This window comes from Euprymna scolopes, chromosome 24, assembly GCF_053919585.1.
Source record: "Euprymna scolopes isolate OS-2025 chromosome 24, ASM5391958v1, whole genome shotgun sequence".
NCBI lineage: Eukaryota > Metazoa > Mollusca > Cephalopoda > Sepiida > Sepiolidae > Euprymna > Euprymna scolopes.
In genome coordinates this window covers 102648253-102667437 of record NC_136505.1, presented here as the reverse complement: position 1 = coordinate 102667437, position 19185 = coordinate 102648253, and the positions used below count along the sequence as shown (strand labels likewise).

Sequence of the window (19185 nt, the reverse complement as noted above, 5' to 3'; positions counted from 1 at the left end):
GGGTAAATTCTGGACAAGCAGCACAATTTTTGTAACAGTTACGGTACTTCGGTGTAATTGCATCAAATCCGGGGGTAATTGTACCAACTAAAAAAAAAAAACTGCTCTTTATATGTGTGGTTGCCAAAAGAGCACCTTTAGCTAGTTGACGCAATTACCCCAAAGTACGGTACTAATAAATGTAAAACTACTCGACCTTTGTGAGGAACTTGACATCTACGTGGGCTCCCACATTAAAAACCGACCTTGTGCCTAACTCTGGGACTAATAATAACATCATAAATTTCCTTTGTTTATCGACCCTCCTCTACTCCTGGAAAGGTATCCCATTTCCGTTGGCAATGTCAATCCCCACCCCACTCCCGTTCCATGGAAGAAACATGATTCCCAGGAAACATGGAAAAAATGACACCGGCATTGGAAATTGATATCCACGGAGTCAAGACACTTTTATAGTCTAATAATAGTAAAGTAGTATTTTTCTATCTTTGGATTTAATCCGTGATAACAGGTTTCTTCCACCAAATATTATTGATCAGGTTGGCGACAGATGGTGAAACTCATTGGTCAGAATGGACTTATTGCAAGCAAACAAATCTCCATGACGTGACGGGATTAAAAACGGTTAATAATAGTGTATGCCCTTATTTACCTCCCCACGAGGGCAGAGTTAGACACAAGGTCAATTTTAGAAAAAAAAAAAAAAGAAGATATCAGGATTAGAATCATCGACTTAAGCAAAAAAAACAAAAAAAAAAAATTGGGTGCTTATTCATTTTGGCACTTAGGGCGGCATTTAAAATTAAAGAAAATACAAAAATGTCGGTATGATGTATGTACCACTACCAGTCATGATGGGACGAAGATGAAAAATTCCAAAAATCACGTAATTTGATTATGTAGTTTTTTTTTTTTCTTTTTTATTCAAGAAGATGAAATTTTACTGTTTCGATGCGGGGTGAAAAAAAAAAAAAAAATGAAATCAACGAATCGGTTGACAAGGTCAGACATCTCTAATAAACGTGGAAACTCAAAATAATCACCGATTTCCCTCCTCTTGTAATTTTTTCTAGCGTGACATGGCCCCAACTGTAAAAAAAAAATGGCAAATTTGTTTATATATATATATATATATATATATATATATATATATATATATATATATTCACAAAGACTATGTACTTACTAGTTAGGTTAAAAAATACTGTACACCAAAATTTAAGCAAATTCATCCAGTATTGTTTTGTGCAAAAGAAAATCAACTAACGTGCAAATTTAGAAAACCCTTCATACAAGGAGCCTTGTCTATCTTAATGCCAAAAATTACCGCATGCAGCTTCCGCTGGCAAAAGTTCATTTAAAAAAATAAATAAATAAAATTTGCATAATTTTTTGTGTTGTTTTTAAAATGCAACAATTAAGTCCAAAAAGTTTTGGTGCTATTTTCTTTTTACAAACATAAGGGGTTAACTTAAAGAATCAGCAAATTGCTTTTTTTTTTTTTCTTTTTAATATAGCCGTTATTTTGGGAACAAAAAATTGTTACCCGTACTATTCTCTCCATTATTCAAATCTTTATGCATCCCTATTTACTTGGCTCCTCACGAGGACAGAAGATTGATCTTCAAAGTTTGTGTGTGTGTGGGGGGGGGTCCAGCTCTTTAAAAAAGGAGCACTCTGGATTGGAACTACAATAAAAAATAATCTCAGTTTAGAAGGATTTTTCCCTCACTGACCCAAATACAGAAAAGATGAAATGTAGTATCAGAACAGATACTACACTTTGCTCCTGGCCAAAAGCAATGAAATTTATATTATTGATTAGCAAAATTGATTATTGAAAATAGCGTTTTTTTTCCCATCACTTATTCAAGGTGTCAGTACCTCAGGGTTGAGATTATCACTTATGTCCAATCACAGGAAGATGTGAAACAAAGCTGCAAATTAACGAACACCGGCTCCTCCCACTTTCCGTTCTAATCGAGAGGACACTCTCGGAGGGAGCAAAAATAGTAGAGAATGGTTTTGTAGGTTATCGTCAACAGGAGTGCCTCAGGCGACTAGCAATAAGCACCATCATCCCAAAGCAAGCAGAAGGTAATGCTTGGGAAGATGGCTCCTTAGAATCAAACAGAACCATACCTCATTCTGGTAAAGAGAAGGTGGATAGTTCAAGATAACCTCTAGGTTGCCAAAATGATATCAATGCGAACCTCTGCTTGTGTGTTCATTTGCTTTTCGCTGTGGCAAGGCCAGAAGGTTTAAAAAAACAAAAAAAACAAAAAAAAAAAAAAACAGCTTCCTTAAGGGGAGACACTCTGGTCGGATACAAAAATTACCAAAAACGAACTCATTTACATTCTCCGATAGAGGTATTCCAGGCAACTGACAATAACCTCTCTCCCAAAGGAGGAAATAATGCTTTGAGGGCAAACCTCCTAGGACCAAAGCCGGATTATACTTCATTTCGGTTTTTGCCCAGAATTCCTTCTATATTAAAAAAAATAAAAATTAAAAATAAAAGAAATATTTATACGATGCCCGTACCCGTGACTGAAAGAAAATATCATATTCCAAAAAGCACGTAAATTGATCAAATAGTTTTACTTTTGAATAAGAAAATCAAATTTTATGAATAAGAGAGAAGTAGCTGTCTCATGTTGCCATCTTGAAAATCTGAAGAAACAAGGAATAATAATTAAAACGAGATTTTTATTGTAATGCCCACGAATTCCCATTAATGTGTTAAAAATGATTTCCATATTTAAAAATGAAACCATTTGGTCAATTTGCATGATTTTTTTTTTGGAATGTGATATTTTAGTTCTGTCGTAGGTACATGCATTATACAGAGCTTTATTTATTTTTATTTTTTTTAAATAGCGTGGAATTCTTGGACAAACCCCCTCATTTCGGTAAAAGGGGTTGAAGGTTCAGGACAGTTCCTAGGTTGTTGATTGCTGTAGACAGTCTCGACTGGTGAATGACAACTGACCGGAACCAGAGAAATTAAATGCATAACAAAACAAAAAACAAAACTAATAATCATTGCTCTATTAGGGACTTAATTATTTTTAAGGAAATATATTTGCGAAATTAGTCGATTGTATAGTTTACTATATCTATTCATGGCCTATTTCTATCTATACACTCGTGAACAAAAAAAATGGGCCATGATTAAAATTGGAACAAAAAAAAAAAATGGGCCATGATTGAAATTGGAAAGAAAACAATTTTTAAAATTTTTATCGCTTGTTTGCTAATAATTAGCTGTTATTTAGTATTTTTCAGATTATTAGTATTAAAGATGAGTCCAAGAAAAGTAAGACGACATCTTGACGAAAAAATTAAAAACCGAATTGCAGGATTACGACAGACAAATTTGACTTACAAGCAGATTTTCGACATTTTGAAAGAAGAAAAGGTGGCAACATCTCTTTCAGCTGTGAAGAGAATTGGGCAAAGGTTCGAAATTGAAGGCACAGTGAGCAGGAAAGTTGGTTCTGGTCGCCCCAGAGCATCCACAATTGTTCATGAGTGTATATCTATAAAAGTGAACGTGTTGGTGTGTACATTTCCCTACGCAATAACTGTCAATTTTTAGTCTACAGACTCGAAATTTGACATACAGGGTACTGAGATTTGGAAAATCTTTGTGGTCGGTTTTCGGCAAGAAATTTGGCTGTTAAGGGGTCAAAGTTCAACGATTTGACCTTTGAGAACTCTACCAAACTCCTTCAACAAGTTTGAGTCTAAACACTTGAAATTTTAGATATAGGTTCCTTGGGCATGGATCTAACTTAATAACTTGATTTGAGCCCAAAACAAATGTTAAGGGGTCATAATAGAGGTCAAAGTTAAAAAAAATTGACCGTTTTTCTTTTTTTTTTTTTTTTTTTTTTTGCTCAGTATATACCCCCAAACACCCGGGCAACGCCGGCCACCCATGCTAGTATATCTATAAAAGTGAAATTGTCTGTGTGTGTACACTTCCCTACCAAACTACTCTGTCAATTTTCAGTCTACAGACTCGAGATTTGACTTGAGGGATATTGAGATCTGAGAAAACCCTTTTAATCTGTTTTCAGCCAGAAATTTGGCTGTTAAGCAATGATTATTAGTTATTTTGTTCAACAATTTGACCTTTGAAGACTCTAGCAAACTCCTCCACCAATTTTGGGTCTAAAAATTTTACATAAGGGTATTCAGACATACAGCAAGCTTTTTAATCAGTTTTTGAGCGAAAATTTGGCTGCCAAGAGGTCACAGTTAAAAGAGTTGACCTTTGCAGATTCTAACAAACTCCATCGCCAATTTTGAGTCTAATCACTTGAAATTTTAGATGTAAGTTACCTGAACATGAGTCAAACTTTTTAATATATATATATATATATATATATATATATATATATATATGCACAAAATTATGAACAATATATAGGGCCTGAGCAAAGCCGGGCCGAACTGCTAGTATATGAATAAATTAATATCTAAAAGAAGTTTGAAATAATTTAATTTGCCCTAAATAGAAGCTGTGAGTAAAATCCGGTTACGAATTTACTTCCTGTAATGACTGAATGCAAACTATTTTTTATACAGTCGCTGTATATGGCAAATTAACGCCATAAGCAATACTTAACAGTGGAAGCCAGATGATTTAATTTTGACCACGGCTGCCAGTGCCCGCTATTTTTCAGGGCTTACAACCATAGCTTAATTGGTAAATTTTTACCTGGTTTCCACTTTAATATTTTCCTTTAAAATAACGACTTTTATATGTTTTTGGGTGTGCTGAAAACGAATATCGCATTTAAATTTTCTGCAAAATAAATAAGTAATTCTCCAGATATTGAGCAAGGTCATTTCTTATGTTATTGTTGGTGGTCATCTTGATAGGCTCGTGCGTGTAAATGCAACTCTGAGAAACTATCTGCAAGTGCACGCGTACGAGGATGGCTACAAGCAATAAGATAAGAAATGATATTGCTTAATATCCGGAAAACTATTTGTGGAAAATTTAAATGCGATATTCGTTTTCATATCCGAAAACCTATGAAAGTCGTCAAGCTAGTTATTAATAAATACTGTGAAATGAGGACTCTTTTCTAGTTAAAATTCTAGTTTCGCTGCTAGATAAACATGAAATCAGGTCAAATTCTGTGGCTATTTTGTTTCGGTTTCTTCGCATAACGTTGACACTTTTGGAGTGTGTTTTTCTCAATTTTAGATGCATGATACTAACTAGAGTTTTAATGGAAGTGATTTCTGGTTTGGTAATATATAACGAAAACAGCATAAAGTATTTTTTTTTTCACGCCTAAACAGATACTGTCTCATATTCTTCCGCGTAGAAGAGTGCGGACATGCGTATAGCAGTTGTATACAAATGACCGAGCTGTGAAATGACGTTGTGGCAAAAAAGGGAAAAGATGTATATAAAAAAAAAAAAAAAAAAAAAAAAAAAAAAGATTGTGTGCGCAGACTGATGAGCACTTTTAGAGGACAGAGAGAAGGATCAGGTAAAAAAGACGAACAGGAATAGACGTATTACGCGCACGGTGGCCGAAGGCGACATGAAAGCACATGTAAATAAATGTCTGTGGTTTCACTAAAACAGCGTGTTCAATTTCTTTCCTCTTCCTTTCTTATGTTCCTTGCGACGGAGTCTACAACGTGTTGGGTCCCCCAGATGTTAACACGTGTGTAACGTTACGCATGCGCAAGATTTGTTAGTAAATAGTTAATTATCGCATAGATATTTTATTTATTAGGAACTAGCTAACGATTATCGACTTATTTCAAGAAAATTAAATATATAATGAAATAAAAATTAAAAATAAGAAAGCTCCTTTAACTTCTATAATATAAAAGGCAAAGTCTCTCTCTCTCTCTCTCTCTCTCTCTCTCTCTCTCTCTCTCTCTCTCTCTCTCTCTCTCACACACACACACACACACACACTTTCGACAGAGGCGAGAGATCCTGACGAAATCGGTATCATTTTGCTATTCCCTTTCGTTTATAATGGACTCTTGCAATCTGTTGGGACAGCCAGAGATCAATTTCTTCGTAAAATGTTGACCGGTTTTGTGACATCAGAAATTTGAACGCATTTAAACTGTCGATTAGAAAGGAATTTAAAACGGCTTTAAATTTATAATTCTTAGCAAATCTTTAATTAAAAAGGATTGCAAGTTGGTTGCTTTATATGTCCAAATAATTTCAGGCGATTGTCAAGATTAACCAATAGAAAAAAAAATGTTACCAAAGGCAATAAAAGTTACCCTTTTACTCACCTGTGTTTTCAAAAGTTTTTTTTTTTTGTTTTTAATTTCTATTAAAAAATTCGGTCTAATAAGCGTTGACGCCCGACAGACGTTCGCCAACTGTCTACGAAGTCTGATTAAATTTTTTGTTCTGTACTTTTTTTTTTTTTTTCAATCAGGTAGAAAAATACTTTTTAAGACGTTTGACACATTTATTTGTTTACCTTTTTTCAGCTCAAAGACGAAAAACTTGTTAAGCAAACTTCGCGGTTGTCCATTTAGGGATATCTTAAAATTGCAACTGTAACGCGATCGAATTTGGATGCAGTAAAAACGGCGTAAAATACTTTCTTTTTTTTCTTTAAATGCAAGTAGGTAGAAGAGTAACTCATGTTGCCTTTGGTAATAAGCATTTTTTAAATCTTTGTTATTCTTGAGGATCGCCTAATTTAATGAACTAACCATAGAGCACAAGGTCAGTTTTAACGTGAGGAAATTCAGCCCCCCCTCTCTCCTCCTCAAGGGCCATTTTGGTGGAACAAAAATAAAAATTTACTCAAACTAGAAGTTCTCATTCACTGACAGAAGACAGCACATATACTACACCTTGATCCCAGATTGCAGTAATATAACAAGTAAAGATCCAGGGTAAGGTCGGTTAGGTACAGATTTATAAATTAGATGGCTGATCCAATTTTAAAACAAAACTATTTTCTCTGTTATTTAGTCAATATTCAAGCACAAAGCTGACATTTAAAAAAAAAAAAAAATTCTCTCAAGTTTAAATAATGAGGATAGTGGGTCAGTGTGTGAATGATTTGAATTTCAAAAAAAAAAAAAAAAAAAATATCGGAAAAATTATTTTTAGAATTCTTTGTTGTGAGGCAATGCTTGCAAAACAAAAACATCTGGTCTAGATTTTTTTTTTTTTTTTTTTAATATAGAACTCCAGTTTAATTTATGCATTCAATTGTAGCAGTGTAGCACGGCAACCGTTTAAATATTTCGGTGCTTGTTAAAATATAGTCGACAGATCGATTTAAAAAATTATATCGTTTTAAGCAAAAACAATACTACGTACTTAATTGTCGTGTCGAAAACAGTAATGTATCCAAAAATTACGAAAAATCATAGGGTAGAAAGTTATTTGTAGTTAACAGTATTTTTTCTATCAGAAAAGTAGGTAAAATTGAATTTTTGTTTAGATGTTATAAAGTAGACTATGAAGAGTTTACACACAGGGGGCATAACTCGGAAAGCATATTTTAGATTAAAATGCTGGTCGCCATAAAAATGATACTTTTTTTTTTTCTAAAATCAAGAAAGCAGTTTAGTCAATGAATTTTCGTAATTGTTGGAGATATTACTTTATAACATGTTTACATTACGCCATGTATGGTGAAGGTATTTACAGCTTCTCTTTCAATTTTCAGACTTTTAATCATGTCAAAACGAACTTTATCTCCTTTTGATGAATTGATTGTTGTTATTTCTGTTGATGAGTTAAGGGTAAAATAGATTCACTGATTGATATAATAATTAAGTGATTGATTTTGTGCTACGAAACAGATAATGTCAAGAATTGTAAATGTCAATTGAATTAAAGGAATAAATTGTAAGATCGTCAACATCATGAACTTTGGAATATAGACTTGTCATTCATTCATTCAATATATATTATACTTTTAATATTGATAAAAAAAATAATTTGTTTGGAAGGAAGGCTGAAATGCATAAATAAATAGGGTGACAAATAGAAATTATCAAAAAAAAGTTGTATGATTATCAAAGTTACGTTGACGCAAGAAACGCGCGTACACACGCACGTGAAGTAAGTGCTATGATTTGATGGAAAAAATAACGAAGATTTCGATGAAAATCAAGTAAAATTATGCGATATATTCCAACGAACGAGTAAAATTATGCGATATATTCCAACGAACGAGTAAAATTATGCGATATATTCCAACGAACGAGTAAAATTATGCGATATATTCCAACGAACGAGTAAAATTATGCGATATATTCCAACGAACGCTATGCTACAATCGGTCATTCTCTTTAATAATCACTTGTTCTCATAGACAAACAAAGAGTTTATTCTTAAATAAAATTTGGACAACGCATCAAACAACACACGCAGCATCTGCTTTGCATGCATCACGCTCGGAAGAAATAAAGTTATGGAAATACTATTTGGCTAAACAAAACATTCCGCGTTTCATCCCCGTAAGGAATCTCCAGGCTACGGGGATGAAACGCGGATGATTTTGTAAATATTATCACATATTTTATATTTTCGTAACTTACTATGTAACTATTCATGTATCGAGCACTATTAAAGCAACTACTAAAAATCGATATTAAGCTGAAAAATAAATTTTCAATGTTAAGACAAACATATCAGGATAAAAAAAGGGTGCTTATTCAAATTGGCACTTAAAATGGCGGCAATTAAAAGTAACGAAAATGCAGAAAAGTCTGAGGTATATAAGTTTTACAGAACGCAGCGCAGCAGCGGCGCAGAGCGCAGCGCACAGCGCAATGTCATATTCCAAAAAAACATTACGTAAATCGATCAAGTATTTTATTTAAAACAAAACAAAAAAAATCAATTGGAATCCTTTGAGACGAGTAATTTGTATATTTATTTCGTTGCTGACCGTTATCCTCATCTTCATAGTTGCTGAAGAAGGCCGGAGAAATAGTTGGCCGAAACGTGATAAAACAACAACTATGAAGATGAGAATAATAGTCCACAAATAAAATTAACATTTACGATTTTTAGCGATTTTACAACTAAAATAAGAATTATTTTTGGTGTTAATACAGAGAATGATCCGGATCCGCGCTATTTTTTTTAAAAATCGTATTGCCACGTTTAATTAAAGTTTTATATGTTTTGTTTTATTCAATTGTAAGGTTAAAGTACAGATTAGGTACAAAACACCCTCCCCCTCCCCATGTTAAGAATAGCTTTTTAAATAATATTATTTCAGCACGGATCAAGAAGTGCATGATTACCTTATTTTTATTTTTTTTATTTTTTTTTTGAGTTGTTCTACCTCCTTTTTTTTTACTTTTATTTTATCAAATTTAATGATAGCAGATTTGTAAAATTTGATTTGCATGAATTAAAAAAAAAATACTTGATAAAGTTCCGTGATTTTTTGGAATATTTCATCTTCGTTCCGTGACTGGTACGTACATCATGCAGACTTTTCTTTCTGTATTTTCTTTACTTTTTATTGCCGCCATAAATGTCAATTTGAATAAGCACCAAACAAATATCTACCCGAGATTATATATATATATATATATACACTAGGGTGCCCCCCCCCCAAAAAAAATAACGTCATTTTAAATGCCAATATCTTGGAAACAACTCAGTGTCTTAATGACACTGCACAAACTTTATATTAAACATCAAATTTTTTGGAACACACACGCACGCACATTATATATATATATATATATATATATATATATATATATATATATATATATATATATATATATATATATATATATAAACAAGAAACGATGTTTGATGTGTTTTCTCTTTTTTTCTTACCGTCTCTGCGAACAGAGATCGCATCTGTTGGAAAGACGAAGCGTGAAGTGCGTGTTTTATCATAAAGGCCTCCGTGGCGGTGGACACTACACGGGGAAACCTCCAAAAGAAAGGTCTGACTCGGTAAAAGATCCACGGTTTTTATTTTGGTAAAATCCAAGATCCTTTTTGAACAATAAATGCCAACAACAGCAAAAAAAAAAATAAAATAAAATAAAATAAATAAATAAAATAAAGATCCAGGGAGTTATGAAAAATAGTCAGTTGCGCGAATGTTTTCTTTTCTTTCTTTTTTTAGATCTCAAAACCTTTGAACTTTTTATTTTCAATTTTATTTTTCTGGTGTTATTAACGATTTTCCAGGAGCTAATATGTGAAAAACATGTTTTTTGTGAATTATTAAATATTATCCGGAAAGAAAAGGACCTTAAACAGAGGGTCAGTAGTGAGTGCTCGAAGCGAAATTGTGAATGACTGAATGACGTTGTCGTTGTCGGGTAGCTCCTTATTTTTCTGTGTTTGTTTTGTTTAAAATAAAATAAAAACAGAAATGGGGTCCAAGAAGGTAAGAGGGGACAGAGGAAATATCACAAGAAAGAAAAACTGCAAAAAAATAAGGGCCAGCCCGATTTGCTCCAGTGGTCAAGAATACAACAATTTACCCCCCTTTGAGACCCTTTCTTTCTCTTCCTTTTTTTTTTTTTTTTAATTAGAATTGTCGATTTCGTGAATAGTAAGCTCCCAAATTGACAAACACCATTTTGAAGGTTGGATTTTAGGGGGATCGTTACCCACTTCTGGTATTAATCGAGGATAATGTATATGTTTAAGTAAATATAATTCCGGCTGTGCGTCTTTCTGACGTGGTTTCAAAGAAGCCAATACCAAGTACAACAACAACTCAACAGAGAGAAATGAGATATCAGCTTTTAACTTGTGTGTGTGTGTGTGTGTGTGTGTGTGTGTGTGTGTGTGTTTTCCTCTGTTTGAGCGTAGGGGCAGGTGGGGGATGAGAAGCGGGACACGACGAAGATGGGGGAGTATATTTATATATATCGAGAGAGTCGGGTTATTCTTTTCTTTTTTTTCCTCTCTTTCTTCTTTCTCACCCCCTCTCTTTCCTTCCTTCTATCTTTCTCCCGCCCCTCTCTCTTTTCCTCGTTTCATCTCCCCATTTTCTGCCTTTTTTTTTCATCTCTCCCCGTCTTTCTCCGTTCTTCTTTTCATCAATCACCCCCTCCCTCCCCTATTCTGCGTTCTTTTGTTCTTCCTTTTTCCAACCCGCAACCACACACACACACACTTTTCAGAGTCGACGGTTTGTTTACCTGCTTCTAGCATGAAGTCAAGTTAGGCACAGGGTCAGTTTAAATTGGGCAATTTAACCAAACCCCCGAACGAACGAAAAGACACCCCCCTTTTCCCACTCGTACAAATGCTTTATTCCTATTTTAGTCACCTAAATTAGTATTTCGATATTCAAAAACACTACTTTTTTTGCAAGCGGCATCGTACATGTGAAACGCAAACGCTGAAATGAAAACCACGCCGAAAAATATAGTCGCCATCATCATAAACAAACAAACAAAGAGGCGATGAATATAAAAGAACAGGTGACTCGAAGTCTGAAGCAAATGGTGTTAGATAAAAAAAGAAAATTCGGTAAATGTTTATTTTAACTGTAACAACGCTGACTATTTACTGTTTGCATGGTATTAACCCCTGGATCCTGGTACTATTTTGCACCATTTAACTGCCTTCATTAACGCTTTTCTTACATAATGCTTTCGCGCGTGCACGCGCGTAGTAAAGTGACTTTCACATCGGGAGGAATCTTTAGCGAACATTTGAAATAAGATTTTTAAAAATATGGGATTCATTTGTGTGTGTGTGTGTGTGTGTGTGTGTGTGTGTTACGTAGTTTTAATGCTTTTTAATCGATCTAAAAGATTAAGTTTTCACGAGCGGTTTATGTTTTCTGTTTTTCATTTTTTTTTTTTTTTTTTTTTTGAGATTATAGAACTTATAAATTTTTAACAGGTGCTTTTGCAGTTTAATTAACTGTTTTTCCGTTTTCCGCCGACATTAACCGAGCAGAAGAACCGTTTAATATTTCACCCAAATTCTGTTTACGGGGGGGGGGGGGCACAACATCCACCGTCTCCCACCTCAATGTAAACAGAATTTGTGTGAAATATTAAACGGTTCTTCTGCTCGGTTAATGTCGGCGCGTTATTAACGGAAAAACAGTTGAACTGCATAAGCACCTGTTAAAAAAAAAATGACAGGTTCTTACAGAAAAACGGTCAATTAAACTGCAGAAGCACCTATCAAAAACTAAACAAGTCATATAATTGAATATCCCCTAAAAAAAAAAAAAAAAAAAAAAAAAAAAATCGAAAATCATAAAAAATGTCTTTGTAAACCGCACCGAAAACAATCTTTTAGATTAATTAAAAAGGATTAAATCTGTAACACACAAAAATAAACATTTAAAAAAAAATGTTCGCTAAAGATTCCTCCGCGATATAATAAGTCACTTTACTACGCGCGAACGCATCATGTAAGAAAAGCGTTAACGAAGGCAGTGAGATGGTGCAAAAAAGTCCCAGGGTCCACGGGGTAATACCATGCAAACGGTAAATTTGCGACGGGTTTAAATGCCAGATTCGTTTACAGTGGCCTAAATAACCCCTAAAAACACAAACTAGAATGGTTGGCCTTGTGTTACACTTAAAATGAACATTTACCAGAAATTCTATAATTTCCAAATTAAATAAAAATACATAAAGATTTCACATTTCTGAATTTTTGAGATGAGGATTGGTTATTTCGTATCATTTGAATTCATCGGACTCAATATGGGAATAGTAATTCGATGAATACAAAGAATACGGAGAAAGATTTCAGTAATATTTTTATATTAAAAACAAATTCAAAACAGTGAAAATAAGATTTTATCGATACACTAGCTTGGGTGCCCGGCGTTGCTTGGGTGTTTGGAAGTGTAAAAAAAAAAAAAAAAAGTGGTAGTAGGCAGACAGGCTTGAACCCGTGATGCGAAGGCAAAAAAGAGAGTTAAAGAAAATCTGACGTCTTACCGCTACTCCATGAGGTGACCGGAAGTCTTAAGCGTTCAAATTTAACATAGTCGATCAGAATAGCAGAAATGGCGTTGCTTCCACCCTTCCCATGAAAGCAAATTAGACAAAAGGTCGTTTTTAATGTGGAGGGGGGACCAGCTCCCCCACAAAGGGAACACTCTGACAGTATCCAAATAAATAGTAATTGTCTCAGTATGAAGGGTTTTCTCTACATTAACCAAGGACCAATTACAGAACAGATACTACCTGGGCAAAGGCCAGGCGTTGACGTTCGAATAGTTTCGCTTTATTTCTATGAAAAAGACAAACAACCAACACGGTTGGAATTTTGTTTAACTATAAAAAAAAAAAAAAAAAAAAAAAAAAAAAGAGACGATGTCCATTTGCAAATCTGAGATATTACGATCTGGAAGCATGCGGAAACTTATTGCGGAATCTAACCAACGTGAGACCCCCCCCCCTCTAAAAAGCCTTTTGTGGACATCTACAAACGCTTGCATCCATTTTGCCCTTTATATATAATAGATTAACGAGGGGGGGCTTACCCGGTTGTAAAACACGCTTAAATTTTAATTCATGCAGATTTCCTATTTATTATCATTACAAAGCCTCTACTGAATATCATATTACACCTAATATATTGTAGTGATTTAAAAACTTAAATAGAAAAAAAAAAAAAGTGATGACTTGGGTGCCTTCAGCTAGGATCGAAACCAAAACATTTCGCACCACGGCTGTGTTCTCTACCGTCTGATAAAAATTTTAAATTAAACCCCTTCAAGCTGTGAATGAATTTGCGCATGCGCAAAATAGGACTATGTCAGCAAGTTGAAATAAACATTTTACATTTCAACTTACCAACATATTTCTGTACGCACTATTCATCCATCCAAACAAAGATTTTACTTCTTATAAATCATATATTGCTGTAGAATTAGTGCATACAAGGCCGCTGGAAAAATGGTGGGATCCTTCTACCGATCCAGTAGATATTTCACTCCTGATGCAATTCTATACCTATATAAAAGCCAGCTATGACCAATGATGGAGTACTGTTACCACATCTGAGCAGGAGATGCAGCAACTCCTACCCAGATGTGTCAATAGTACTCAATCATTGGCCATACCTGGCTTTCATATAGGTAGAGAATTATCCTGCCTTGACAGAGTTCAAAATAGATTACGTAGCTTAGTGGGGGACGCCCTTTTCGCTTCCCTGCAACCTCTTTCCCACAGAAAAGATGTTGCAAGCCTGTCTCTGCTTTATTGTTCTTTTCATGGCAAGTGCTCGTCTGAGCTTCAATCTATGCCCCCCCCTCGCCAAACTTTCACAAAAGAAAAAAAAAACACTCATCTAGCCAAAACCACTATCAATAATTAACCACACTCTCTGCCTAAACCTAAACGTAAATTCCACGAACAAAGCTTTCTTAGAACTGCATGCCTGTGGAACTCTGTTCTGTTTATCTGCTTTCCAGCTAACTACAATTTGATTGCCTTCAAGTCTAACGTAAACAAGTTCTCGATGAACCATCCCTCTAAGTAATCCAATTTACAAAACCTCAACTACTTATGTATACCAATTAACCTTTATCCATGAGTTGCGTCTGGACCTTTATAAGTAGTGACTCCTTTGTAAAAAAAATGTTTTTTAATTGCAATTTTCTGTTGATTTCAGTATTATGTGACCAGTTATTTTAAGAGTTTATCGGTTAAATGTTTTCACAGACATACACACACACACACGTTTTATATATAGATTTTATGGAAAAAAATAAAAATAATTTAAGTACAAGCAGCAATCTCAAAATACGTTCCAGGCAGCAATATTTGCCTTGTTTGAGTTGAAAGTGGCAAGGGGAAGTACAGGGTGGGCCAAAATAAGGGTCCTATCTTTAAGTATGAATAACTTCCACAAAATAAAAGTTAAACTCACCAAACTTTATGTGTGTGTAGACTGACCCTTCCGAGATTTTTTTGAAATAAACAAAACAAATTTTGGCCGAAAAACACTTATTAAAACTTACATGAATTTATGAATTTTTAAAAATAGGACCCTTATTTTGGCCCACCCCGTACTAGAAGACTGGAAATAATGCTGAGATAAACAGAAAGCACACATTCCCAAATGGTCACCCATTTTAATACTGGCCAGGCTCAACGTTGCTTAGTATTATTTATATTATAAAGCTCATTAAAAATAGAGTTATTAATACAATAGTTTCATTGATAGAGACATTTGGTTACATATGAACGTTTCAACCGGAGTTCTTCTAAATCCGGTATATTCAGGCCGGAATAAACACAGGAAGACGTAAAAAAACGTTTACTTTTTTCCGGCCTAAAGATACCAGTTTTACAAGAGCTTTGGTTGAAAAGTGTTGGGACATATATAGCCAAATGTTCATATACATAAAAACACACACGTTGGATCCGTGAAGGATAGAGTGATTTTTGTTGTAGGAAATCTTCAAGCTCAATCTAATAAAGAGCATTAATAAATTCAAACATTTTAGTGATTTCACATTATAATTGATTTCACTCTGCCAAGGAGTGATTATCAGATACTAGCCTGGGTGCCTGGCGTTGCCCGGGTGTTTGGAGGTGTGTATTGAGAAAAAAAAAAAATGTAGTAGGTAGGCAAGCTCCAACCTGTACCATGAAGGAGTAAAAGAACGTGAAAAGAAAAAACAAAAACGTGATGTCTTTGTGGTTGCATCTATCGCCAAACCGGAAATGACAAAGGTTTAAATTAAGGCTAGTCAATTGAAAAGAGGGGATGAATTTCGAAAATATCGGCAAAAAAGCGACCCACCCCCCGTAGAAAAGTGCCCAGTTGAGAGTAAAAGAATTAATGTTTTTTAGCCAATATTTCGATATTTGTTGTCCGAAGGGTCGAGCTTCAAAACGATACTGATCCCATGAAAATCTTGCCTCTGTCAAAAGTTTTAGACATACATACATACATTTAAACGGGCAGGTGAGATTTATATTATAGATAGCTTGATCACTGATAGTTTGATTTGAATAATCAAATATCGATCCACATTGGGTTAGATTGTCTGAATAGGGGTGGGAGTGGGGTCCCCAAAGGTAATTAAATTAAAGAATTAAAAAAAACAACAAAAAAAAAAAACTGTTTCGTTCTACTTGCTATCCCCCACTCTTTCTACAGGTTAAATAATATTAATACATGTGGTGATATTCTCTTGTTTATAAAAAACTATTACAATTCATATTATTTGGTATCTTTGGACTATTGTTCTCATCATTTCGGTCGATGTAATCGCTGACTTTCTTCGGGTGTATTTTATCAAACTCTGGAATGTTTGTTGAGTTTGACAGGATACACCTGAAGAAGGTCGGAAGTTACATCAATCGAAACACTGTAAAAATGACACTAAAGATGAGAGCAGTAGTCCGAAGAATCCAAATGATATAAATAACCAATCCTCATCTAAAAAAATCAGAAATGTAACCATTACAATCATTTCATTCTTGGCTATTACAAGCATTTTACAGCAAAAAATGGTTGACACCAAGGAATTAGAATCTAAATGGTAGTGCAGTGTAGATCAAGAGTGTGGGTAGAGATCGCATTTGAAATGCGACTGTGGTTATTTTGATAATTTCAAGTTTGAAAGGAAAATAGAAATATACATTTTTATTTATATAAATTATTTTGGATTGATGAATGCGTGATTGAAATAAATGCCAATAATCGATCAAGAAAATTTTAAGGAAAAATAAAACAGAACCAAAGTCAAGATCAAGTAGACATTTTGCCGTTTGCTCATTCTGTGTGTGTGTGTGTGGGGGGGGGGTGACTGTATACGTAAAATTGAATGTGCTAAGAGAATGTAGGCATTCTCAGATAATACAGTGTAAGCCATGAAGGATTCATTTTGCAACAACTTTCACAACACGGAATCAATAAGAGACCAGGACACAAAGCAACATTAAACACAATATTTCGACCAACAAACCTTTTACAGCCGACTCAATCTATTTAAAATCAAAAGTTCTAATCACGTATAGTAAGATCAGTCGAGTAGATAGGATAGTGAATGTAATTTATAATTTAGATTGAAATGATACAAGGTGGGAGTGGGTTTGGAATGCTATTGCGATTATTTTGATAATTTCAAGTTTAAGAGAAAAGATGAAATATTAATCTTTATTGTTTGATTGCTAAGTTATTTTGGATTTTCAAAATTATGATCGCCGAAAAATAAGACAGAGCTAAACCTAAATTCAAGATGAGTGGACGTTCGTTTTTTTGCTCCCTAGAGCTGAGGTTGTGGAGCTGATTGTATATGTAAAGTTGATAGTGTTAAAAAAATGTGGGAATTCTCAGACAATAAAGTGGAAGCTATGTAAAAACAAAAAAACTTCATTTTTACTGCAATAATTTTTTTTTTCCCATTTTGGGGCCAATATAAGACCAGGGTAAAATGCAACACAAAAAATGAGGATCAATTTGAAAAAAATATTTTATCTTACCATGATAGTGAGAAAACCGAAACTTAAAGAAACTCACCTGAAAGAAAAAAAAAGAAAAAAATTATAAACAGGTAAAATAGAGAATGTTATCCTATTTGTTTTGAATTAAGCATATATATATATACTAGCAGGGGTGCCCGGCGTTGCTCGGGTGTTTGGAGGTGTATGCTGTGCAAAAAAAGCAAAAAAACAAAAAAAAAATGGTTAATTTTTTAAAACTTTGACCCCTATTAGGACCCCTTAAAATTTATAGTTTCGGGCTCAAATCACTTTATTAAGTTAGATCCATGTTCAAGGAACCTATATCTAAAATTTCAAGTGTCTAGACCCAAAATTGTCGGAGGAGTTTGGTAGAGTTCTTAAAGGTCAAATCGTTGAAATTTTACCCCTTAACAGCCAAATTTCTGGCTGACACCCGTCACATCGATTTTCCCAAATCTCAGTACCCGGTATTTCAAATTTCGAGTCTATAGACTAAAAATTGACAGAGTTATTGCGTAGGGAAATGTACACAGACAGACAGACAGACACGTTCACTTTTATAGATATATAGATATATCAATGTTGGGATGATGAATCGGAACAATTTTCTGATGCCAAAAACGATTCCTTTAATTATATCTTTATTTGATTTTGTGTAAGACAAACACTTAAACTAATATTTACCAATTTTAAACTACCAGTAAAACTAAAAGCTTTACATCACCCCCCCCCACAAGTTGGTTTTACGATTGAAAAAATATGTGCATATTTGTAATGCGCTTTTTTTTAACGGTAATCAGGAAAAAATAATTTTATAGTTAAATATTTAGGCATTTACAAAAAAATCGGAATCGGGAAAAATATTGAAATCGTCCCATCACTAATATATATATTTACTATTAAGTAAGTGGTTAGCTGATAGATCTATTTCATGATAATGGATTTCTCCCGAGACTAGAAATATAATTACACTTTGGGTAACTATTCGTGGCAGTTATTGTTCCAGAATAATGATGTGTACTTCTGTAACATACTTTTGCTAATGCACTTATTGCTAATTATAACAATACATTAGTCTTGATTATTACCGGTCTGCAAAGCAGCAACACTTATCAAGGCCAAGAGCCATTCGAGAATATGGATCAATGAGAAGGTGTGGTTACTCGTTTAAAGATGAACATCATGGGAGTACCAACACCAACATTAATCAATCGTATGGACTGCGTTTTATTACTTATGGATCGTTTTAAGATTAGAATTTGTTGACATTAAATTTGAAGACAAGTTTAAAACAGCAGGGAAGCAGTCCTATGGTAATGTGTTCTATAAGCAGGAAGACCTTTGCAAAGAAGCGCTGTTTGCGCAAATTCCGCCTGACGATAGGAACATGGAAGAAAGGGATATCTTTTTTTCAGTTGTGGTAGGAAGAGGAGTTCTTGACGTTGATGTCTTAAAAAAGAGGAACCAGACACTGGAGCTCAGTCGAGCACCTTCCATAGAAATAATGAGAGAGTAAAGAGAAACTAGAAAAATCTATTCTGTGAGGCTGTAGGGAGACGAGTACTTTTTTTGAAGTTGGAAACTGTGCAACCCTTGCTTCAGTATAGGTTATCCATGTAAACAACCTAACAGGGGATATCCTTTGTCTCTCAAGAATGGAGGAGGAGTTAATTAGCCGACAAATAATGAAGCATTGTTTGTTATTAATTAAACGATTGCGTTTCGAATTAACTTTACAGAATTAATAATTTAATTACA

General features: G+C 34.2%; 1 protein-coding gene across 8 annotated transcripts in view; it reads right to left on the bottom strand.

The window, feature by feature from the left end:
• Positions 1-19185, bottom strand: part of LOC145246885 (tyrosine-protein kinase CSK-like) — a 570595-nt gene that overhangs the window by 130437 nt on the left and 420973 nt on the right. For 2 of the 8 annotated variants that reach the window (XM_080108749.1, XM_080108750.1), the window contains exon 1: positions 9839-10052. The exons of the other annotated variants lie outside the window; for them this stretch is intronic. In XM_080108749.1, the coding sequence (XP_079964875.1) occupies positions 9839-9901 (63 nt within the window). In that variant the 5' untranslated portion in view covers positions 9902-10052. Of the gene's footprint in view, positions 1-9838; positions 10053-19185 lie in introns of those variants that run through there. 8 annotated transcript variants of the gene reach the window in all.